Source organism: Onychostoma macrolepis, chromosome 20 (genome assembly GCF_012432095.1).
Source record: "Onychostoma macrolepis isolate SWU-2019 chromosome 20, ASM1243209v1, whole genome shotgun sequence".
NCBI lineage: Eukaryota > Metazoa > Chordata > Actinopteri > Cypriniformes > Cyprinidae > Onychostoma > Onychostoma macrolepis.
Window position 1 is genome coordinate 32,061,254 of NC_081174.1, and position 25,732 is coordinate 32,086,985.

The 25,732-nt window shown below is 39.6% G+C and overlaps 1 protein-coding gene across 10 annotated transcripts in view; it reads right to left on the minus strand.

Annotated features, from left to right (window-relative positions):
* The window catches only part of evlb (Enah/Vasp-like b), a 33,367-nt gene that overhangs the window by 2,552 nt on the left and 5,083 nt on the right, over positions 1-25,732 (minus strand). For 2 of the 10 annotated variants that reach the window (XM_058755699.1, XM_058755703.1), the window contains exons 2-11: positions 24,014-24,587; positions 15,848-16,016; positions 12,535-12,712; positions 5,750-5,813; positions 3,839-3,906; positions 3,441-3,697; positions 2,315-2,415; positions 2,195-2,237; positions 1,004-1,037; positions 850-910 (exon numbers count right to left, since the gene is read on the minus strand). In XM_058755699.1, coding sequence (XP_058611682.1) covers positions 850-910; positions 1,004-1,037; positions 2,195-2,237; positions 2,315-2,415; positions 3,441-3,697; positions 3,839-3,906; positions 5,750-5,813; positions 12,535-12,712; positions 15,848-16,016; positions 24,014-24,105 — 1,067 coding nt within the window. In that variant the 5' untranslated portion in view covers positions 24,106-24,587. Of the gene's footprint in view, positions 1-849; positions 911-1,003; positions 1,038-2,194; positions 2,238-2,314; positions 2,416-3,440; positions 3,698-3,838; positions 3,907-5,749; positions 5,814-12,534; positions 12,713-15,847; positions 16,017-17,570; positions 17,675-23,860; positions 23,880-24,013; positions 24,588-25,732 lie in introns of those variants that run through there. The other 8 variants (XM_058755701.1, XM_058755702.1, XM_058755700.1 and 5 more) reach the window with 8 other exon arrangements.

The following is a 25,732-nucleotide window of genomic DNA, read 5'->3' on the forward strand; positions in this document are numbered from 1 at the left end:
TTTTATTCCAAGGTGGAAATGGACTTAAATCGACACTGTAGTATACTGAAGCTTAATGTTTTGATAGTGTATAGTAAGTTCTGGTAATAAAATAAAAAGTTTGCTTATTTGCATATATCAATACATAATTAATGTGTGCATTAATCATTCTTATTAGTGCTGATTAGACTAGTGCAGCTAGAATTAATAATAAATATTGATCAATTCTTTTTATTTTATTACAACAGAAGATATTTTAAAGAATTCTGGTACCAGTCGACAGTCACTGATTTCCATCGTACGAAAAATAAGTCATTAGCTATGTTTCCATCCAAAGTTACGAATTAAACTTGCGCGCAAAATTGGAATATCGCATAAAACATTTGTGAATAAAGCACCGTTTCCATCCAGTGAGTTGAAGAGAGCAAAATCGTCACTTCCTGATGAACTTGCGCTAAATATCACGAAGAAAAACTAAATTTGCTGCAGTACAGTAGAAGGCACTGTATGTAATAATTTGTGTATATGATAAATTACGAGCTTCAGAGCGCGCAGACGAAAAGTGGTCACTTTGGCTAATTTTAGATGCTGTGAAATGAGATCCATGCATTGGTTGCTCAGTTTTATGTTTTAGTATTTTTAGAATTTATGCTCATCTTGACGTTTCCATCCAGCGTTTTTTTATGCAATATCCCAAAATGCACATAATAATAGGTGGATGGAAACACAGCTAATGGGAAGCAGAAAGTGTTTGGTTACACACATCATCATCATCATATCTTCTTCTGTGTTCAACATGAGTAAACGATGACTCTGCATCGAGTCCATTAGGAATGCAGCGTGTCTGGACTGTGGTGTTGTGTTTCTGACCTGGACACCAGCGATGATCTCTCGGCTGAATTGGCTCGGTCCCACGGCTTCTTCACTCCGTCTGCAGAACGACACACACCAGAGCCGACCTTATCATCCACACTCACCTGAGAAACACATTTACTGCACTGCTCTCATTCAGAAGAACAAGTACCTGCGGCGTTCTGTCCACGAGACGCGCCATCGTCCTGAAACACAGTAGAATCATTCCCAGAAAACAACACTCCTCCGTCGTTACACCTCAAACACTCACTCAAAGTGCATGCAACTTAACCCTAGTCAAAAATAAATATACTGAAATACTTTTATTTCATGCTAAGTCTACTACAAATACATTTTTATATTTATGTACTTGTAATCCTGCAATTATTCTTTTAGTATACTAACCTGGTATAATTAAAGTCTGCTAAATTGGAACAACTAATTTAGTACTTAATGCGCTTTAATTGTGCGGAAGTAGTGCTGAATTACAATTAAATATATACTTAATATATTGGAACTACTTCAGGTACACTTTGCATTTAAAGTCTGATATTAATCAAAAATCATACAATCCTCATCAAAAGTGACATTAAAACGCATATTAGACTTAGTGCATTGTGCATAAGTAATAGTTTAATTATAATTTTTATATCAGTAAGTCTTGAGTTATCTGTCAGTAATTATGTCAATAGATTTGAACTATACTTAGTATGAAATAAATGTATTTTAAATATATTACTTTTTTACAAAGGCACACATAAAATATTTACATCTTTTTCATTAAGTGTTTTGTTTTTATTATGAAATTATATATATATAGGGCTGCACATATATAGACATTATTATTATTGTTTTAAATCCACAAAATAAATAAATATATAAATATTTTTACACTGCAAGTTACAATATTAATATTTATGTCTTACATTCTTCACTTTCTCATGTTCAAATCTTCCAACAATGTAAAAAATCATGTTCTTCCTCAGTATTTTTGTCTTGGTTTCTGGTGCAAATATCCTTAAATCAAGATACGCTTTTATTTGTGACACAAAATGTGTCCGTATCATGTATTATTATTATTCAGATCAATAATGTGTATCTGTAATGTGTGTGTGTATCAAATCTTTGATATATATAAATGCTTTTATATATAATCATTTTTAATTCTTAACTCTTTTAATTCATTTGAAATAATGTTTAAAAAAATGTTAATAATTTTTTTAATTCCTTTCATGTAAAGCACTTTGAATTACCATTGTGTATGAAATGTGCTATATAAATAAACTAAAATAAAAAATACAAATCTAAAAACGTCACTGAAAATGGACCACAGTTATCTGATCTCCATCAGCTCTGTACTCACGCTTTGGCTTTCTCCGTCCTTCTTCTCGTCTGCTGCTTTCCGTCTGTGATGAGAAGTAAAGTGTGTGTGTTTACTGGTGTGTATTTATTCTCCGTGTGTGCTGTGTGTGTCGTCTCTGACCTGCGAGCGAGCAGCGCGTTCATCTCCTCCATCAGGCCTCCACCTCCTCCGCTGGTCCGGTTGGCTTCGTTTTTGGCTCCGGACGCAGAGTTGTCCTCCGTCTGCGGACAAACATCAACACAAACACATTACCTGATGATCACACGCCTCCGTTTTTTTGTTTTGCTACATTCATTGATATTATTGGCCTCTTTGGGAATGTTTTTAGTGAGAAATTGATGTGAGAAAGTGTTTTTGGAGTTTGGGTTGTTTACTCTTAAAAGTAAAGTGTGCATAAGGGGTTTTTCACAGAAGAACCATCTTTTAAAGTCAGAACCTTTTTCCACTGTAAAGAATCTTTTGTGCAGATACCATAAATGTTAAAGGATCTTCAAGCAACCATCAGTGCCAATGAAGGTGGAGTCTGAATCATGGACAAATGACTCTCGATTCCTTCAGGGCCGCAAAACAATTAATCGCGATTAATCGCATCCAAAATAAATGTTTTTGTTCACATAATATATGTGTGTGTACTGTGTATATTTATTATGTATATATAAATACACACACATGCATGTATACATTTCAGAAAAATGTTATGTTTATAACAAAAACTTTTATTTTGGATGCGATTAATCGCGATTAATTGTTTTGCAGCCCTGGATTGCTTATAATGAATGAGTCACAAAGACTCACAAACAGTCTCAAACTCATCAGTGTAATGACTCGAAAACAAAGGCTCCAGATGTGTGTTTTTGTGTTTTCCAGAAGCAAAAACTCAATTTATTTTGTTTTAACTATAACTTATAAACCATTAAAGACAGACCTACCATGAGCTACAAGGTGGTTATTTGATGTTATATGCTCTCGTTGAAGCCGTGTGTTCACGTAAATTCAACTTATTTTTTAAATAACTGCATTTAACACCTAAATCTGTGGTGAAAAACAATATTACCCATGATGCTGTACAGAAAATTCCACCAATCAGAAAGTCACGGCGAGCAAATGCACCAAAAGAGCTCCGCCCACTGCCACGAAGCACCGCGAATGATGTAATCGAGTCTTAAATTATTTCAGTGTTTGTATATTATATGCATAAACCTACAATATATTGTTTCTACAAATATAATTTGATATGATGTCGCACCCGCTGCACACGGCGCAGTTTGGCTCCGGCGATCATAGCGGCCAGACCCGTGGGGGCTTGGCTATCGTCCTGGGCGTGACCCCCGTACCCGCCCACAGGCAGAGGAGGCGGAGGAGGGGGCGGAGCTCCAGCGGAAGGGGGCGGCGGCCCAGGTGGGGGAGGAGGAGGGGGACAGGGACCGCCCATCAACAGAGGAGGCGGAGCCACAATGGGAGGAGCTACAGAGAGCACCACAGGGTGACCCTGAAACGGGGAACCTGGGAAAACACACAAATCACTTCATACAGTACAGCAGCACCACAGCTAATGATGCTTTCACTGTAAAGCAGCTCTGCAGAAGACAACAGTGTCATTATTCAGATCAGTGCCGTGCCAGTGTTTCAGTGGTCGCGTCTGACCTGAGTTGGACGATCGTCTCTCCCGCTCGATATGAGCCTGCATCTGCTGCTGCTGCATTTCCATTTGCCTGCGGAGATGAAATACACACATGAACACACACCGACATACCCATCATGCACTGCACACACACCTCACTCACACACTAACGCTCAAGAGGTTTCATGTTTCTCAAAGAGTCTCTTCTGCTCATCAAGGCTGCATTTGTTTGATCAAAAATACAGTAAAAACTGTGAAATATTATTAGAATTTAAAACAGCTGTTTTCTATGTGAATATCTGTTAAACTGTAATGTATTTCTGTGATGCAGCTGTATTTTCAGCATCATTACTGCAGTCTTCAGTGTCACATGATCTTCAGAAATCATTCTAATATACTGATTTGCTGCTCAACAAACATTTCTGATTATTATCAATGTTGAAAACAGTCGTGCTGCACAATATTTTTGTGGAAACTGTGATACTTTTTTTTTTTTCAGGATTCACAGATGAATAGAAAGTTCAAAAGAACAGCATTTATTTGAAACAAATCTTTGTAACATTATAAATGTCACTTTTGACAGTGTTGAGAAGGTTACTCTGGAAATGTAACAGGTTACAAGTTACTCTATCTAAATGTAACAAGTAGTGTAACTATTTCAATTACTTTAGTGAAGTATTACATTTGATTCCTTTTTAATTTCTTTACTAAATTAATGTTTTCAACTGTTAATTATTTTGAATCATTTAAAGCAGGCAGGAATAACCTTCTAGAACTCAGCACTGATTACTGTCAGACTTCTCAAAATCCTTCCTGACTTTAATTAAGATTGTAATAGTTTCATTTTAAAGCACAGCCTCCACAAAATCAGACTTTAGCTCCTCTTTTTACTTTGAGATCGTTCTGAGGTTAATACAGATTTAAAATCATAACAAGAAATAGTTTAATAGCTATGATGCTGTTTCTGAAATCAAATCTTTGCATAGTTATGACAGAAAACACTGGCATCTAACAATACCTTGGAGAAAAAACAGTTCATCTTAAAAAAATAAAGCATAAACATGAACCCAAATAGGAATTAAAAGAGTTATGTGTTCTATTCTGTGTCCTAAACTCTATTTTAAAGCAGTCAATGAAATTTGGGAAAGAACTCAATTAAATCTGTTTGTGTGTGAAAATATTCAGATGTAACCCTCTTTGTAATCATTAGCATTTTCAAAAGTAACTAATTTAATAACACATTAACTGTAACTGATTACAAATACATTTATTTTGTAATTAAATTACACAATTTAGTTACATGTAACTAGTTACTCCACAACACAGCTCTTGAGTACTTTAATGATGAACAGAAGTATTAATGCACTTTTGGGAACATGGTGCCGTGTTTCATATCTGATCTAATAACGAGTCTGACAGCGATATGATGAGAATCGATCAGATGCTCTTGGGTTTCCTGATGCGGGAAGCGTGCAGTGAGAGATGTGGAATTTTCCAGATGCATGATGGGACGGCAGAACAGCTGCTGCTTCCTGTGACCAGCAGAGGGCGACTGTGTGTGTGTTTCACTGACCGCAGCAGAGCAAAAACAGCTGTGCCGATTCATATATGAGTGCAAATTAACGCTTCTATTCATCTGTGGTGCATTACATTGATCAAAAGTGACAGTAAAGACATTTATAATGTTTATAATGATTCTATTTCAAATAAATGCTGTTCTTTTGAACTTTTTATTCATCTGTGAATCCTGAAAAATAAAATGTATCAGTTTCCACAAAAAAAAATTGGGCCGCACAACTGTTTTCAAGACAGTGTCCATATTGCAGTGAGATCAGTTTGGTAAATATGTGTGTGAATGTGATTTATACAGTACAGCTCATATATAGTGAGATATCACAGCTCTGTGTGTGTGTGTGTGTGTGTGTGTGTCTCACCGTCTCTGGACCTCCAGCTCTTCTGAACTCGGCCCGTTCTGGACTTGACGCTGAACAGCTGGACCTGAAAGAGACCATGAACAGTTTGAAGAACATGACGGCAAATTCACGTGTGTCACAGATTCAGTGTGTGTGTGTGTGATATTCTGCAAATCTGCATTCATGTTTACTCAAAAATCCACAAAATATCTTTGTAAATGTTGAAACTTTGCACTATATATATATATATATATATATATACACGACCTTTTGAACAGTAAGATTTTTAATGTTTTTTAAAAAATTCTCTTCTGCTCACTAAGCCCACATTTATTTGATCCAAATTACAGCAAAAACAGTAAAATTATGAAATATTATTAGAATGTAAAGCAGCTGTTTTCTATGTGAATATGTGTTAAACTGTAATGTATTTCTGTGATGCGCAGCTGTATTTTCAGCATCATTACTGCAGTCTTCAGTGTCACATGATCTTCAGAAATCATTCTAATATGCTGATTTGCTGCTCAACAAACATTTCTGATTATTATCAATGTTGAAAACAGCTGAGTAGAATTTGTTCAGGTTTCTTTGATGAATAGAAAGTTCAGAAGAACAGTATTTATCTGAAATAGAAAGCTTTTGTAACATTATAAATGTCTTTATCATTATGTGTCTTTTGATCAATTTAAAGCATCCTTGCTAAATAAAAATATTAATTTCTATAATCCCCACGCCAAAAAAAAGTTTTACTGACTCCAAGCTTTTGAATGCTATAATGTATAATGTCAAAAAAGATTTTTATTTCAGATAAATGCTGATCTTTGTATCTTTCTATTCATCAAAGAATCCTGAAAAATTATAAATGTTTTTTGAGCAGTACATCAGCATATTAGAATGATTTCTGAAGATCATGTGACACTGAAGACTGCAGTAATGATGCTGAAAATACAGCTGCACATCACAGAAATAAATTGCTTACTGTTCTTACTGTTCAAAAAGCTATGACTGGTAGTGTGTGTGGGTGTGTGTGTGTGTGTGTGTGTGTGTATTCAGAACACATGCATAAGAAATATAAGAGCTGTTTCTATCACTTAAAAAGAAAAACATACTCATATGCCACATAGTTGGGCTACTAAATAAAGGGTGCAAACTCAATTTTGGAAACGTGATGCGTCCAAATTCACACTAGAAGGATCACAAGCGCCACAGACGACACCTCGTGAGCATCAGGAACAAAATATAGACGCACTTCTGCTGCAGCGTCACTATAATGACATGAAACGCATCAGAACTCAATCAGATCCATTACAGTTCAGTTCAGAAGAACAGCGACATACTGTACTGATCACTAACGTGTTTATCATTTCACATACACTACTGCTCAAACATGTGGAATAATTAGTTATTATTGGTGCTCAAGTGATGGTTCTGATTATTATCAATGTTGAAAACAATTGTGCTGCACAATATTTTTGTGGAAACTGTAATACATTTTATTTTTCAGGATTCACAGATGAATAGAAAGTTCAAAAGAACAGCATTTATTTGAAACAGAAATCTTCTGTGACATTATAAATGTCTTTACTGCCATTTCCGATCAATTTAATGTATCCTTGATGAATACAAATGTTTTTAAGATAAAGAAAACTGTTTTCAACATTGATAATAATCAGAAATGTTTCTTGAGCAGCAAATCAGCATATTATTATGATTTCTGAAGATCATGTGACACTGAAGACTGCAGTAATGATGCTGAAAATACAGCTGCATCACAGAAATACATTACAGTTTAACACATATTCACATAGAAAACACATTCTAATAATATATCACAATTTTACTGTTTTTACTGTATTTGTGATCACATCTTTAATCGAAATCTAGTGACTGCAGTGTTTTGACCGCTAGTGTGTGTCAGTCAGTCTGGTAAGCTCACATTAACTGCAGCGTTCATGGCAGAAACACACATTTGCGAGGCATGAAAACAGAACCATTCCTCATGATCGTGTTTCACCAAAACACTGGAACCTGAACCCATTTGACAAGCGCACACACACACACACACACACACACACACTCACACCTTCACTCTCACACGCACTCACGCCCTCACACTCACACCCTCACCCTCACGCCCTCACACTCTCACACTCTCACACACACAACCTCACACTCACGCCCTCACACTCACGCCCTCACACTCACCCTCACACTCACACCCTCACCCTCACGCCCTCACACTCTCACACTCTCACACACACGACCTCACACTCACGCCCTCACACTCACGCCCTCACACTCACACCCTCACCCTCACGCCTCACACTCACACCCTCACACTCACGCCTCACCTCACACCCTCACCCTCACGCCCTCACACTCTCACACTCTCACACACACGACCTCACACTCACGCCCTCACACTCACACCCTCACCCTCACGCCCTCACACTCTCACACTCTCACACACGACCTCACACTCACGCCCTCACACTCACGCCCTCACACTCACACCCTCACCCTCACGCCTCACACTCTCACACACACGACCTCACACTCACGCCTCACACTCACGCCCTCACACTCACGCCCTCACACTCACACCCTCACCCTCACGCCCTCACACTCTCACACTCTCACACACACAACCTCACACTCACGCCCTCACACTCACACCTTCACACTCACGCCCTCACACTCTCACACCCACACCCTCACACACACTCACCCTCACAGACATTCACACTCACACCCTCACCCTCACAGACATTCACACTCACACCCTCACCCTCAGACATTCACACTCACACCCACATCCTCACACACACCCTCACACCCTCACAGACAATCACACTTACACTCACACCCAAACCCTTACCCTCACACTCATTCACACCCACACCCTCACAGACATTCACACTCACCCTCACACACACACCCTCACACTCATTCACACCCACACCCTCACACTCACACCCTCACTGACATTCACACTCACACCCTCATCCACACACCCTCACCCTCACAAACATTCACACACCTTCACCCTCACACACACTCACACCCTCACCGACATTCACTCACACCCTCACCGACATTCACTCACACCCACACCCAAACCCTCACCCTCACAGACATTCACACTCACACACCCTCACCGACATTCAAACTCACACCCTCATCCTCACACCCTCACACTCACACCCACACCCGCACAGACATTCACACTCACACCTTCACCCTCACACACCCTCACCCACACAGACATTCATACTCACACCCACACCCTCACCGACATTCAAACTCACACCCTCATCCTCACACACACACCCTCACACTCACACCCACACCCTCACAGACAATCACACTTACACTCACACCCTCACAGACATTCACACTCACACCTTCACCCTCACACACCCTCACCCACACAGACATTCATACTCACACCCACACCCTCACAGACATTCACACTCACACTCACCCTCACACACACCCAGTCACAGCCACACCCTCACTCACACCCTCAGACATTCACACTCACACTCACCCTCACACACACCCAGTCACAGCCACACCCTCACTCACACCCTCACAGACATTCACACTCACACACTCCCTCACCCTCACAAACATTCACACTCACACTCACACCCTCACTCACATTCACACTCACACCCTCACACTCCCTCACCCTCACACTCACACACACCCTCACCCTCACACACACTCACACTCACACACACTCACGCAAGAATCGAACCAGCAACCTTCGGGTTACAAGCCCGACTCCCTAAACATTAGGCCACGACTACCCCTAAAATATCATTTAAAACCTTCAGAAGTGCAGTCTCAGTCGAGTGGTGTTTTCTAAAGCCTGATTGAAAGACTTCAAAGACCTTATTTTCATCTAAAAAAAAAATTGTAGTTGTTGCAGAACTACTTTTTCTAATATCTTTGTAATAAAAGACAGATTAGAAATGGGTCTATAATTGGCTAAAACAGAAGGGTCTAGGTTCGGCCTCTTAAGCAAGGGATAGACTGTAGCATGTTTTAACACATCAGGTGCAGTACTAGTCTCAAAACATCGCTTTATCAAGGTCACAAGATAGGGACCCACTGCATCAAAAACTTGTTTCAGGAAATAAGGTGGAATAGCATCAATGGAGGAGCCAGATGGCTTTAACTGACACACTATTTCTTGAAGATGTATACAAGAAATAGGTTCAAACTGTCTGAACTCAACAGAACAGAAATAGACGGATCCAAAGCAGGTGGAGATATCCCCAACCTGATATCACTGATCGTATTAATAAAAAATCTAAGAAAGTCATCACACAAAGTACACAAAGTTTAAGATGTTGCGGTTCTATTTATATTTCATGAACACAACAAACTGTTAATATGACATGCAATGCTTCTATAAATTATCCCAAACTGAACACAAATGCATTTACAGTGAAATTTCTTCAATTCTGTCATGTATGTGATGCAACGCATCTTAAGATAATAAAAAGGAGAAGGAGAAATGTACAATGTCTAAAGCACACACACATATCCAGTACACACATGACAAACACAGACCCTGAAACAGCCTGATGAACTGTGAGAACTGAAAGAGAAGAAAGCCAGCAGAGCTCGAACCCGAGCAGAGACAGAGACAGGAGCGAGTGTACCTACAGGACATGCTGCAGAGGACGAAGCGGCTGTGGCAGACGCAGAAACACTGGCAGATCCAGTCTGTGATCATCGCTCACCTGAGCCTCATCATCATTACTGCTGTACTCTACCTGCTCCCGCAGCTCCGGTTTCTGACGCCAGTAACACACACCTGCCTAACAACAGCAGGGAACCGGCTCACGTTTCTGTGTGTGTGTGCGTGTGTGTCACGTCACTGCTTATGTAAGAATACGGTCAGGATTTTCTCTTCAGGACGCTTTCTTTTAATTGTAGTTATTAGTGATTGGTACCTCCGTCCTGGCTGCTGAGCAGGTTGAGGGCGAACAGCATGGCGTTGGAGAAGGTGGTGGCCTCCTCTTTACTGGCGGTTGAGTCCGACACCTGCCGCGCATCACGCCACTGGTGGAAGGTGGGTGTGGCCTGGTTATACTTCAGCCCCTTCACGATGGAGTAGTTGATGACCACCTGAGGTCAGAGGTCAGAGTGTGCTCAGGCTCTTCAGTATCACTCTGACTATAGTGAAAATCAATAGCTATGTTTCCACCCACCTATTATTATGTGCATTTTGGGATATCGCATAAAAACGCTGGATGGAAACGTCAAGATGCGCATATATTCTAAAAATACTTATACACTCAACTAAGTAGGATAAATTTCTGATCCGGTAAGAAAACATGCGCATAAACTATGATGGAAACACTTTACTGAATAAAGTCCTTAATGCGCATCAAGACATGTGACTGTGATGGGAAAACATAAAACTGGGGCAACCAATCGACGGATCTCATTTCACAGCATCTAAAATGCTTGAGCAAAGTCTCACAAAGCGCTTCGTTATAATTAACTCCCAGAACTGCGTTCCCAAACAGCAGACTTTGAAAATTAGCCAAAGTGACCGCTTTTCGTCTGCGCTCTGAAGCTCGTAATTTATCATATACACAAATTATTACATACAGTGCCTTCTACTGTACTGCAGCAAATTTTTTAAAACCTTCAGAAGTGCAGTCTCAGTCGAGTGGTGTTTTCTAAAGCCTGATTGAAAGACTTCAAAGACCTTATTTTCATCTAAAAAAAATTGTAGTTGTTGCAGAACTACTTTTTCTAATATCTTTGTAATAAAAGACAGATTAGAAATGGGTCTATAATTGGCTAAAACAGAAGGGTCTAGGTTCGGCCTCTTAAGCAAGGGATAGACTGTAGCATGTTTTAACACATCAGGTGCAGTACTAGTCTCAAAACATCGCTTTATCAAGGTCACAAGATAGGGACCCACTGCATCAAAAACTTGTTTCAGGAAATAAGGTGGAATAGCATCAATGGAGGAGCCAGATGGCTTTAACTGACACACTATTTCTTGAAGATGTATACAAGAAATAGGTTCAAACTGTCTGAACTCAACAGAACAGAAATAGACGGATCCAAAGCAGGTGGAGATATCCCCAACCTGATATCACTGATCGTATTAATAAAAAATCTAAGAAAGTCATCACACAAAGTACACAAAGTTTAAGATGTTGCGGTTCTATTTATATTTCATGAACACAACAAACTGTTAATATGACATGCAATGCTTCTATAAATTATCCCAAACTGAACACAAATGCATTTACAGTGAAATTTCTTCAATTCTGTCATGTATGTGATGCAACGCATCTTAAGATAATAAAAAGGAGAAGGAGAAATGTACAATGTCTAAAGCACACACACATATCCAGTACACACATGACAAACACAGACCCTGAAACAGCCTGATGAACTGTGAGAACTGAAAGAGAAGAAAGCCAGCAGAGCTCGAACCCGAGCAGAGACAGAGACAGGAGCGAGTGTACCTACAGGACATGCTGCAGAGGACGAAGCGGCTGTGGCAGACGCAGAAACACTGGCAGATCCAGTCTGTGATCATCGCTCACCTGAGCCTCATCATCATTACTGCTGTACTCTACCTGCTCCCCGCAGCTCCGGTTTCTGACGCCAGTAACACACACCTGCCTAACAACAGCAGGGAACCGGCTCACGTTTCTGTGTGTGTGTGTGCGTGTGTGTCACGTCACTGCTTATGTAAGAATACGGTCAGGATTTTCTCTTCAGGACGCTTTCTTTTAATTGTAGTTATTAGTGATTGGTACCTCCGTCCTGGCTGCTGAGCAGGTTGAGGGCGAACAGCATGGCGTTGGAGAAGGTGGTGGCCTCCTCTTTACTGGCGAAGTTGAGTCCGTACACCTGCCGCGCATCACGCCACTGGTGGAAGGTGGGTGTGGCCTGGTTATACTTCAGCCCCTTCACGATGGAGTAGTTGATGACCACCTGAGGTCAGAGGTCAGAGTGTGCTCAGGCTCTTCAGTATCACTCTGACTATAGTGAAAATCAATAGCTATGTTTCCACCCACCTATTATTATGTGCATTTTGGGATATCGCATAAAAAAAACGCTGGATGGAAACGTCAAGATGCGCATATATTCTAAAAATACTTATACACTCAACTAAGTAGGATAAATTTCTGATCCGGTAAGAAAACATGCGCATAAACTATGATGGAAACACTTTACTGAATAAAGTCCTTAATGCGCATCAAGACATGTGACTGTGATGGGAAAACATAAAACTGGGGCAACCAATCGACGGATCTCATTTCACAGCATCTAAAATGCTTGAGCAAAGTCTCGTCAAAGCGCTTCGTTATAATTAACTCCCAGAACTGCGTTCCCAAACAGCAGACTTTGAAAATTAGCCAAAGTGACCGCTTTTCGTCTGCGCTCTGAAGCTCGTAATTTATCATATACACAAATTATTACATACAGTGCCTTCTACTGTACTGCAGCAAATTTAGTTTTTCTTCATGATATTTAGCGCAAGTTCATCAGAAAGTGACGATTTTGCTCTCTTCAACTCACTGGATGGAAACGGTGCTTTATTCACAAATGTTTTATGCAATATTCCAATTTTGCGCGCAAGTTAAATTCGTAACTTTGGATGGAAACATAACCAATGAATGAGTGATATCTGTGTTGATTATGAATGTGAGGAATATGATAGAATATGTGTCTTATATTGATAACGAGTGTTTATTATTGAGTAGGTGAAACACTACAGGTGAGTAAGATACAAATGTAACTAACAGACATCACCAAAGCTTCACCAGGGGATTGATTACATTCAGAATTGCTAACATTTTTTATATTACAAATTTTCCGAAATGTTGTTTGAATATGCAAATGACACTGTCTAATTAAATATGCACTTATTTGCATACATTTCCAGCACAAAAATCCGAACACTAAATTAAGTCAGGTTCAAAATCTTTGTCTGAATTTGTTGTCATATCAGTGCTGAAGGTTTTTTCAGAGAGGATTCTGGATTTCTCTAAAAACTATTTGAATACTCCATAAATCAGAAAATACTGTCAACAGACAAATAAAAAAAAAATCAACAAACAAACACATTTTCACCATGTTTTTAAGAGTGAAATGTTGTATAAATCAGTGTGAACGAAATATGAACAAACCTTCAGAATATAGAGAGAAATAAATCTGTAAAGTTTGGTGAATGTAAGAGGAAAAACGTCTTTAAAGATAGAAATCTACAGATGCAAACAGATAAAGTGCAATGTGTATTCTGAATGATTTGTTTCCACTAGTCTGAAAGAAGAGACATGATACGGTAGCAAAACAAAGCAGTGCGTGAAAAACAATCGTTTACTGGAAATACTGGACTATTTTAATATTTAAAAAATACACAAAAATAAAAAATATTTGTGTTTTTATGCTTATTAGAAGCAGAGATGTTTTTCAAAATATCTTCTTTTGTGTTCAGATGACAATGCTCGCAAAATCGCTAGCCCGACGTCCCGGGGCTGTTGTGTTTTCCAGTCGGGCTCCCAAAATGTATCACTGCCTGCCCGACGGGCTCCTTAAATACAGACCTCCCGCGGGTCCTTATAAACTCTGAAAGTGAGTTGTGTCAAACTTAAGGCCATAAAAAGTTTTAAATACGTTAAATGGTATAAGAAATGTCTTAATTATAATTTCAAGAGGTCTTACAGTTGGGGACGGAAAGACAAGAGTCGTGATATGGCAGGATTAAACTTCAAAAGGCAATGATGTCATTGAATAAATATGAGCGCGGCACGTTTCAAGTCAAAACGCGGCGCGGATGTCTTTATGTGAATGTATCTGAAGGGAACCGACTGTCCTCAGAAACGTGTCGTTGGCATTTTTTTAATTTAATTTTACCTATAATTCCTGATAAAGCAGCGTTTATGAGCGCGGAGCTGCTTCGTGTACAGCGTTTCCAGGGAAACCGCAGTATCTCAGCGCTCCTAAAGCGCCACCTCGTGGCAGAGAGTGAATCTGCATTTCCAATAAGCCTTTCTTACTGTTTATGGTCAGATCAATGCAAATATCAACTCATGTTTTTACGCAGCAAACACATAGATTTGTAAAAGAAGTTAATGTGCCTTCTAAAAATCAAAAAAATTAAGACAGTAATATTTATACGTTTTAAATTAACATAATTTATATGCTTGATTTATTCCTTTTCATAAAAATGGTCTATAGCCTGAAACGCTGTTGTATAAGATTTTAGTTTTTGTGAAAACCTGTATCTGAACTGAAAATCATGTAATTTTATGGCTCAATACTGTATGTTACCATTGTCCAGCCCCGCTCATTCTGTTCATTTTACTTGTGCAGCTCTTAAAATGGGTCATAAATTGCCTTAAATATATTTTTAAAATTCTGCAGATACCCTGTAAATAGTGAAATAAAATTCCTTCCTTCATATTTGTTGATATTTGTGTATTGAAAATATTTTGGATTGACTCCTATCTGATTTTCTATATTTAGAAAAAAAAAAAAAAAAAAAGGTTTTAATTTTTAATTCGGGCTAGTTAAATTAATTTTCGGGCTACCAAAATCTGAAGAGTACCTGCCCGAAGGGCTACCAGAGATTTTGAAATTTTGCGAGCCCTGGATGAGAATGAACTTGAACTGAATTGATCTGAATAATAACACTATTTTGTAGTTAGTTTCATAACTGATGAATTTTGCATCATTAACACCATTATTTTCCTGTTTATTACTGTGAAGCTGCTTTGAAACAAAAATGCTATAGAAACGACTGTGACTTGACTTGCGCAGAAGTAAGTCGGTCTTGAAGTAAATGCTGGCTGGTTGCATAAACTGCTTAGGCAAGTCTTAAAGAGTAAGTCATCTAATTTGTTTTCTTAAAGACAGGTCATAACTTGTTAAAGTCTGTTACAAAAAGACAGACTGACCCAATTTGAGTCAGAAAAGAAAGAGTGATTACCTCTTGGTTAACTGCTGGTTGGTCAAACTGTTTCTTAAGGCACAGTCTTAACATAGTGGCTATGTTTATGCAACTGACCCCTGGTGATTCGTGGTGAGTGATCTGGTTAGTGAGTGTTAGACGAGCAGACGCACCTGCTGGTCCTGCAGTTTGACTCCCACCACGCGGAAGGTGTTGCTGCTCGTGTTGTGGTAGATGTTGATTCGACTGAAGCCCTGCTGACCCGGTTTGATCGGCACCCATTTTTTGCTGGTGTCGTCGTAGACCATGACGGAGGCGCGGGCCTGACAGATGCTCTGCTCGCTGAAACGAAAGAAACACACAGCGACAGCGGGTCAATCCATGCAAACACACTGCCTTCACCCGCCCGCCACTTACATCAACAACCCGCCTGATACCAGGCCAACAGTGTCCTGGCAACCACATAGCAACCCCCCACAACAGCCTTATGACCACATAGCAACTCCCTAGGACACCCTAACAACCGCATAGCAACACCCAGGACACCCTAACAACCACACAGAAACTCCCAGGACACCCTAACAACCGTAAAGCAACCCTCACCAGAGCACCCTAACAACCGCATTGCAACTCCCAGGACACCCTAACAACCGCATAGCAACACCCAGGACACCCTTACAACCACATAGCAACCCCAGGACACCCAAACAACCACATAGCAACCCCAGGACACCCCAACAACCGCATATCAACCCAAAAAACACATAGCAACCCCAGGACACCCAAACAACCGCATAGCAACCCCAGAACACCCTGACAACCACATAGCAACCCCAGAACACCCCAACAACTGCATAGCAACCCCAGAACACCTTAAAAATCACGTAGCAACCCCAGAACACCCCAACAACCGCATAGCAACACCCAGGACACCCTTACAACCACATAGCACCCCCCCCCCCCCCCCAGAACACCCTAACGACCAAATAGCAACCCCAGGACACCCAAACAACCACATAGCAACCCCAGAACACCCTGACAACCACATAGCAACCCCAGAACACCCCAACAACTGCATAGCAACCCCAGAACACCTTAAAAATCACGTAGCAACCCCAGAACACCCCAACAACCGCATAGCAACCCCAGCACACCCTAACGACCACATTGCAACCCCCCAGAACACCCTAACTACCACATAGCAACACCCAGTACACCCTAACTACCGCATAGCAACTCCCAGGACACCCCAACAACCACACAGCAACCCAAAAAAACATAGCAACCCCAGAACACTCTAACAACCGCATAGCAACCCCCAGAACACCCTAAAAATCACATAGCAACACCCAGGACACCTTAACGATCGCATAGCAACACCTTAGAAGACCACTCACATCTGCTTTAAAACATCTAAAGAACATTTTCCCATAAACTAAAATATGTTGCAGATTTTAGTAATAGAATTCACAAAAAAGTCCTGATTTTGTCTGAAACGATAGCAGACAATCACTGCTGGAGGAAAACAAGCATTTGTGTGATTGGACTATTCTATTGAATCAAAACCTCAGAGATACTGTAACCCAGACCATGTGACAACTTGCCCCGGTCTACTCCTCTTAAAGGCCAGAACATGAGAAACAGACTGAAATCATAGGAGAGAGTCTGAGATCAGCACTGAACACGAGGAAAACAAGCCCATCTGTGCAGTGCTGCTAAAATTATAAACGCCGCCGCGGGCTGAACACGCTCGAGACGCAGTTACTCTGCTCTGAGTTCAGATGTACTAGTGCTCTTCCAAACACAGTCTCTGACGAAGAAGGTTGCTTTGGATTCCACAGTATGGACAAAAAATATAATGGACGTCAATGGGAACTGAAACATTCTTCAAAATACCTTCTTTTGCTGTTCCACAGAAGATGAAAGTCATACATGTTTGCAGTGATGTGAGGGAGAGTAAATGATGACAGGAGGATGATTCTGGGTGAACTGAATCAGGGCTGAATGGAGTAAAGAATAAAAACGTCATATTCCGCTCCATGCAGCATCTTTCAGTAAATAACCACAGTCTAACACGTGTCATAACTACACGCGATGCAGTAAAAGGTATCTTTTCCATGTTAATCTGAGTTTTTGTCCTAACTAGCCACGACAGCGACACGTGAAATTTCTATTTTAGAAATGGTTTCTATTTCTGCGATGTCAACAACAGCATGCAAACTATATAACAGTAGATAATCTCAGGTACTTCTTATGTGCTTTATTCAATCCCAAAAGTGTCTGATGTGAGTTTGAATATCATTTTGCATTAAATTGTTTGTCGCTGGAATCGTGTGCAGTTAGGACACGGTGTAATGCAACATATATGACCCATCAGTGAAGAACCCGTCAGCTGAAATCATTTCACAAGCTGTGCTTTCAAGAGGATTCCTGCTGATCAGAGGAAAACACATCAATAATGAGACTTTCATAAGAGACTTTAGATGCATGCACTGCAGGTTTAGAGCAGAAACACACACACACACACACACTCGGTGCACTGCCTCCTCCACTCACTGAAATATGAACAAAGCTTCTCCGGGACATGAATGAATCAAACACATCTCCATCGCGTGGATGCGGCTGAAATCTCTCATAATCACTTGACCTCATGACCTCTCTCGCTCATACAGTCAAGCAGTCCGGGTTTATTTGGTTATCATCATGAACACCGCTCACAGGGAACGCTCAGGCTAATGTTATGAACAAATGTTCTTCTAGTAATGTTAACAGAACATTCATTTAGTTATCTTCCATTGCAGTGGTTCATGCAGATGAAAACTGAGGTTTATTTGTGAATGCATCGTGCATCTTTATGCATGCTCAGTTCATGCATGTGCAGCATGTTTTAGACTCCAGTGTTGTCGCGTGATTTCATTATAATGCCTTTTTAATTCAGCGAGTGCCGTATTTTGGATTTTTAATCCAGCTGCATGAAAAATATGCTAAGATGCGTCTTGTAGATCACGCTGCAGTAAACGCTGTACTACACTACAGCTGCTGAGAGCGCTGGCAGTCATGTGACCTTCACTTCCTGTCAGATTGAGTGAATGCACATGAACATCAATGTCAGAATCACACAGAGCATCACGGCAGTGGCTCCTACAGTTTATTTGTGAACGCATCATTCATCACGTTTATGCATGCAGCCGGTGTGCAATTATAAGTGTTTCAGACTGCAGTGCATGTTTAATTCAGCAACTGCCATGCGTTATCATCTCACAAATATCATTAATTTGCATTTGTAATCCAGATGCATGAAGAAATGTAGTATAGCATTAGAAAATACTATAATAAAACATACTAAAAATACCTGCTGAGTTGACAGACAGACTGAACGACCTCAAACGACACACGCTGCACTCTCGACACACACACATACACTCAAACACACACACACACACACACACACACACACACATTGTGTTTATGTGGTTTACGGGGACTCTCCATAGGCGTAATGCTGCTTCTACTGTACAGACTGTATATTCTATTGTCCTACACCTAAACCTACCCCTTACAGGAGACTACAGGCATTTTTAGATTAAAATAAAAAACACCATTTAGTATGTTTTTTAAGCCTTTTGTTTTACGGGGACATAGACAGTGTCCTCATAAACCACCTTCAAATTGCAGTACCTCTGTCATACCCATGTTATTATACAGATTTGTGTCCCCGTAAACCACAAAAACCAGTACACACTCAAACACACACACACACACACACACTCACACACACACACACACACACTCACACACACACACACACACACACACACACACACACGCACATTAAATGAAATCTAAAGAAAAGTGTAATTTTCCTCCAGGTGAAAATCACAGCACATAAACCCATCAGACATTGAGATTCAGCTGAAGTTCGTCTGAAACGCTCGTCTACAGCCAAAGAAAACAGTCCTGACACACTCACAGAACAAGGAACAGAGCGACCGCGTATGAATCTGGCCGTTACATAAGCAGAAAACATAATTTTGGTTTGGAGCAAAAACCCAGAACCACAGAGAACTGAGCAGAGTTTCCACGCTCTCAGAAACATTTCACTGGCCTGAATAAAGAACGGCTCGTCATCAAGATTTACTGTAAATAACGGAGCTCTGATGACAGCGAACACTTCTGCTGTTCCTGTAATATTCACAGCAGAATCACAGAAACCGATGCAGCAGTGAAAGCCTGTTTTACAGTTTCCTACAGCTGATCACATAACTGACACTTATGCAGCCGCGACAACCAGAACGATTAATATTCAGTTATATTATGGATTTCACAGCACTGCCAGATCAGAAAACTGAATTGATCTGAATAATGACTCTATTGTCTCCTGTAGAGCTGCTTTACAGCTGAAATTGAGTTTGTTTCATAATTAACACTATTATTTTCCTTTTTATTACTGTGAAGCTGCTTTGAAACAAACTATGAGAGATTGTTTTTGTCGCAGAATAAAAAATAAAACATTTTCTCTCACAATTCTGCCTTTTTTTCTCACAATTCTGAGATATAAACTCAGAATACAGGGGGAAATCAGAATTGTGAGAAATAAAGGCAAAGTTGAGAGATTAAAAAATTGCAATTACCTTTTTTCTTTTTTATTCCATGGTGGAAACGAAACAATATAAAACAAAACAAAAACAGAATTGTGAGATGTAATTAATAATTAGTTTATATATCGAATATTTCGATATATATATTTTTATATTTCGAATTTTGAGAAAAAAAGTTTGAATTGTGAGACAAAATATTGTAATTATGAACTTATTTATTAACATAATTATTAATATCTTAATCCAATGGGGAAAACAAGCTTCCATAATAATCTGTATAAAGCATTATAGAAATAAACGTGACTGAACTGACCCATGAATCCGGACCAGATAAACCACAGACCCAAACCAGAACTCACTGCTGGTTTAACCTGCTTCTCTGTTATTTCGCAGGATTGTGCCTCATTTATTCTCCATAAGAACGAAACAGAATCTGGTTTAAAGTAAATCTGCTGAGCTCTTGTTATAATCTCTAGGGATGAATCTAAACAGAAAATTATTTAATACCTCGTTCAGCGGCTTTACAGCCGTTTATAAATGAGATACAAACCGGCAATTTCTGACTTATATATATATATATATATATATATAAACTAAAAAGGTAATTGTGACTTTTATTCTCACAGTTCAGACTTTTTTTGAGAACTGTGGGAATAAAAGTCACAATTACCTTTTTTAGTTTTTTTGATTCCATGGCAGAAATGGTCCTTCACATTAAACACATTGGAATCTGCAAAGAAAGCAGGTCAAATGAATGATAGACTGATTCTCCAGTGACGTCTGACTCCGAGCACCTGCTCTCTGCTGTGGATTAAATCATGGAATAGCAGGAATTACCCTGTCAGCTCCACACAGATGCACATCTGCAGCATCAAACACACACACACACACACACACACACACACCATACATCATACACACACACACACACACACTCTTCACGTTGCGTTTGTTGAGTCTGTCACTCTATATCAGAGGAGACACAGCCTGTGCCGTGGTTGCCATGGTGACCTGGCTAGTGTGTCTATGGGATGCTGAGCAGCCTCACGTCTCCATGGTACCCAGAAGCCTCTGGGATGCAGCACAAAGCCTGCAGCATCACTGCCTGTGTCTCTCTTCTGACTGTATCTACTCTCTCAATTCACTGACCTACATTTTTATCAATGAATATCTTGAAATGCGACAAATTATGGAATGAAACTGTTGATTTTACAGCTCTGTTACTTTTAGCTCTAAGGATTTTAAAGGAATAGTTCATCTAAAAATGAACTTAAGCTGTAAACGTGCTCATTAGGAGATCAGGAGGAGTGTGTTTCTTCATCAGGTTTGTAGAAATGTGTCTCAGCAATGGATGCTCTGCAGTGAATGGGTGCCGTCAGAATGAGAGTCTGATAAAAACATCACAATAATCCACAGCACTCCAGTCCATCAGTTAACATCTGGAGAAGACAAGTTCATCATCTATAATCCCAGTTTGCATTTGCAGTTCTAAGAATATTAAGTTTGCATTAAAGTTATGAACAGGTTTTTCTGATTTTTTTAATATTTTATTTTAAATCTTGGTTATTTTTACATTAAGGGAATATTATTCCATTTAATCATTTTGCAAACATTATGGGAATGTTACTTTTGAATGCTCTCTGAGTAGCAACATTTTAAAAATGTTAGACGAACGTATAACGAAAACATTTCAGAAAAAAGTTTCTGTCTCCTCCAGATGATGGAGATGTTTTTATCAGACTCTCATTCTGACGGCACCCATTCACTGCAGAGCATCCATTGCTGAGACACTGATGCGGTGCTATGAAGCAGTGGGTACATTTTCAGCTATTTTTGGCTGAACTGTCTCTTTAAGAACAGACATCGGTGACTGTATGTCAGTGTCCCGAAGCGCTGCAGTGCTAAAGCATCATCAGTCTGTCCTACTGTACTAATAACCTCGTTTATTGATCACAGCAGCAGCATCACATCTAAACCACAACATCTCCTACATGACTACTAAATTGTCCCTAGCAATAATTTTGATCAAACAATTAAATATATGTCTATGTAACCATTGTTGTTGTAATTTCAGCTGCATTTGAAATAGATCACACCATTGATATTACCTGAGAAATTAAATAAATACGCTAGAAAATAGATGTGTGGAGTAAGAACATATAAGAGCCGAAGTGTTTGAAACATACGAGCACAGTGTCATTTGTGCTAAAGAGCCCCGAGCAAGTATTGAGTGCATAAATGAACATGCTTTAAAGAACTTGAACTTTACTGTTTTTTTTTTTTATTGATTGATCTAAGGAAATATTATAATATTTTGAGATACTAGGTTTTTGACTTTCATGAGCTGTAAGCTCTAATCATCAAAATTAAAACAAAATTTCTTTTGAAATGCATATAGAATATATGAAAGTTTCTCTTTTTGAAATAAGTTACAAAAAAAAAGAACTTTTTCACGATATTCTAATTTTTTGAGATGCACCTGTATACTATAATCACGTCCATAAGCTTTTTGTGAAATTTGGAGAAACTTATTCATCTGTTGTTTGATCTCTTCATATTTAAGGAGAGAACTATAGTTTCCAAAGTCAGTCATCGCTTGTTATGATTTTCAAGAGTGATGAGTTTAGTAGAGACGCTCTGGCATGATCACATCAATATCACACATTACTAAATTACCCCTAGCAATAATTTTGATCAAACAATGAAATGTCTGTTGTCTGCTGTTACGTCCCCAGCAATGCCAAAATCAAACCTACACCGTGAGAAAAAAAAGTCTGAACTTGAGATCAAATGTTTTAATCCTGTGGTGGAAATAAGCTCGTCACCATCAGAAACCATCAAACCAAAGAGAACCGGCCTTTAACTCTCTGAACCAGAGCGAACGAAACCTGCTTGTGTTCGACTGCAAACTCTCATGGAGCAGCGAGTGCACGTGAAGACAGACTCTGCTGAGTAAACACACGGTTAATGTGAATGGTAAGAATGACACGATTCAGATCACACTTTTCTCATCATATGTTCATCTGTGGTAGTTTATATGGAATATTTCTCACACTAAACCAACAAAATGAAATTTTGTTGTTTAATCTCTGTCGCAGAGATTGGTTTGATCAGCTGGGGTTTAAAGACAAGTAATACTCAGTAATAATATCGATATGACTGCACTGACACTATCTGAAATCAAAAAATTAATTCAAAGTCTAAACAAGATTATTTTTCTTGCCCCATTGGCAGATATTTTTGTTTGTTTTATGCAAAAACTAACCAAATTTTGATAATCATTTTTAGAAAACAAGACTTAATATCTTAAATCATTTTACTTGTCAAGTAAATGCATCTTGAGTCAAGAATGTTGATATTTATGCTAGAAAACAAGACAGAAATACTAAAGTAAGAGAATCATTTTTTGCAGTGTGTGTGAGAGTCAAGCTCACTATCAGCTGGACATTACGCCGGTTCCTGACCAGTGGAGAGGTCAAATCTGATTAGCAGACTAAAACCACAGGAACGATGTGTAAGATTACTCCATCCATCCATTAGTTCTCACACACACACACACACACACACACACACACATCAGCACTAAACTGCTTCCATGGTAACAGCGCGTCTCCTCCAGGCTCGGAGATCACGAGAACAAAAGAGGATCCGTGTGAAGCTGTAAATCAGGCCTTCATCCGTACGTTTTCCGGTTTCACTGCTCCGTCAGGATTCAGGTTTCGGAGACGAGGAGGAACGTACCTGATCTTGATGTCGGTGAGCGGCACGCCGGGCTCGCAGTAGATCTGCGGGAAGTAGAAGCGATGAGATGGGACGTTAATATCCATGATCATAGCAGAGGAACAGGTGCTTCTGGGATCCTGCTTCTCTCTCTCTCTCTCTCTCTCTCTCTCTCTCTGCGGCTCGGCTCCCCTCCCCCTCTTCCTCCCCCTCTTCCTCTTCCTCTTCCTCCTCTCTCGCCGCTAACGCTTCAGAAAGAGCATCTCAGTCGCCTCGCATGAGCATTTCATGAGCGTTCCTCTTCTGATAAAAACACAACAAAGCCAGGAGGAGCTCTGAATATGAATATGAGTGTTTCTCAATGAAGCGGCGCTGATGTCATCCTTTGTCCGTGACAGCAGCAGAGACGGAGCGCTGGAGCTCAATGAAGGGATGCTGTGTGATGCAGAGGCCGCCTGACTCCGCCTCGCCACCGCGCCATTGGCTGAGAGGATTATGAGGCTCCTCCCACTGCTCTCCAGTGAGTATCCTCTCACCAGCCCCTCCCCACTCACACTGATGCTCGATCGGCCTCACTCTCTCTCTCTCTCTCTCTCTAGCGGGTTGGAAATCATAATTACAATGAAAAGGCTACAAACTGATTAGGGCTGAATTAAATGGGAAATGAAGCTTGATCTGAATGCTCTGAAACACTAACAGTGTTCTGTTAAACATCCACACAACATCTAACAGAGGACTAGTTTAGAGAGAGAGAGAGAGAGAGAGAGAGAGAGAGACTGTGGTGCACCAGATGACACACTGACACAATTACTGTAATGGATAGATTGATTTCATAAAACAGCTGACTAGAAATAATACAAAAGAAACACATTCATAGACAGACTGATAGAAACACACACACACACAGACACATATATAAAATATATAATCAAATAGATAGACATATGGATAGATAGATAGATAGATAGACAGACAGACACAGATAGATAGATAGATAGATAGATAGATAGATAGATAGATAGATAGATAGATAGATAGATAGATAGATAGATAGATAGATAGATAGATAGATGGACACAGACAGACAGACAGATAGATAGATAGATAGATAGATAGATAGATAGATAGACAGACAGACACAGATAGATAGATAGATAGATAGATAGATAGATAGATAGATAGATAGATAGATAGATAGATAGATAGATAGATAGATAGATAGATAGATAGATAGATAGATAGATAGATAGATAGATGGACACAGACAGACAGATAGATAGATAGATAGATAGATAGATAGATAGATAGATAGATAGATAGATAGATAGATAGATAGATAGATAGATAGACAGATAGATAGATAGATAGATAGATAGATAGATAGATAGATAGATAGATAGATAGATAGATAGATAGATAGATAGATAGATAGATAGATAGATGGAAGTATGGACAGATAGATAGATAGATAGATAGATAGATAGATAGATAGATAGATAGACAGACAGACAGACAGACAGACAGACAGACAGATAGATAGATAGATAGATAGATAGATAGACAGACAGACAGACAGACAGACAGACAGACAGACAGATAGATAGATAGATAGATAGATAGATAGATAGATAGATAGATAGATAGATAGATAGATAGATTTTTTCCCATTTCACGATTCTGAGTTTATATCTCACACTTTTGATTTTTTCCTCAGAATTGTGGGAAACAAAGCAAGAATTG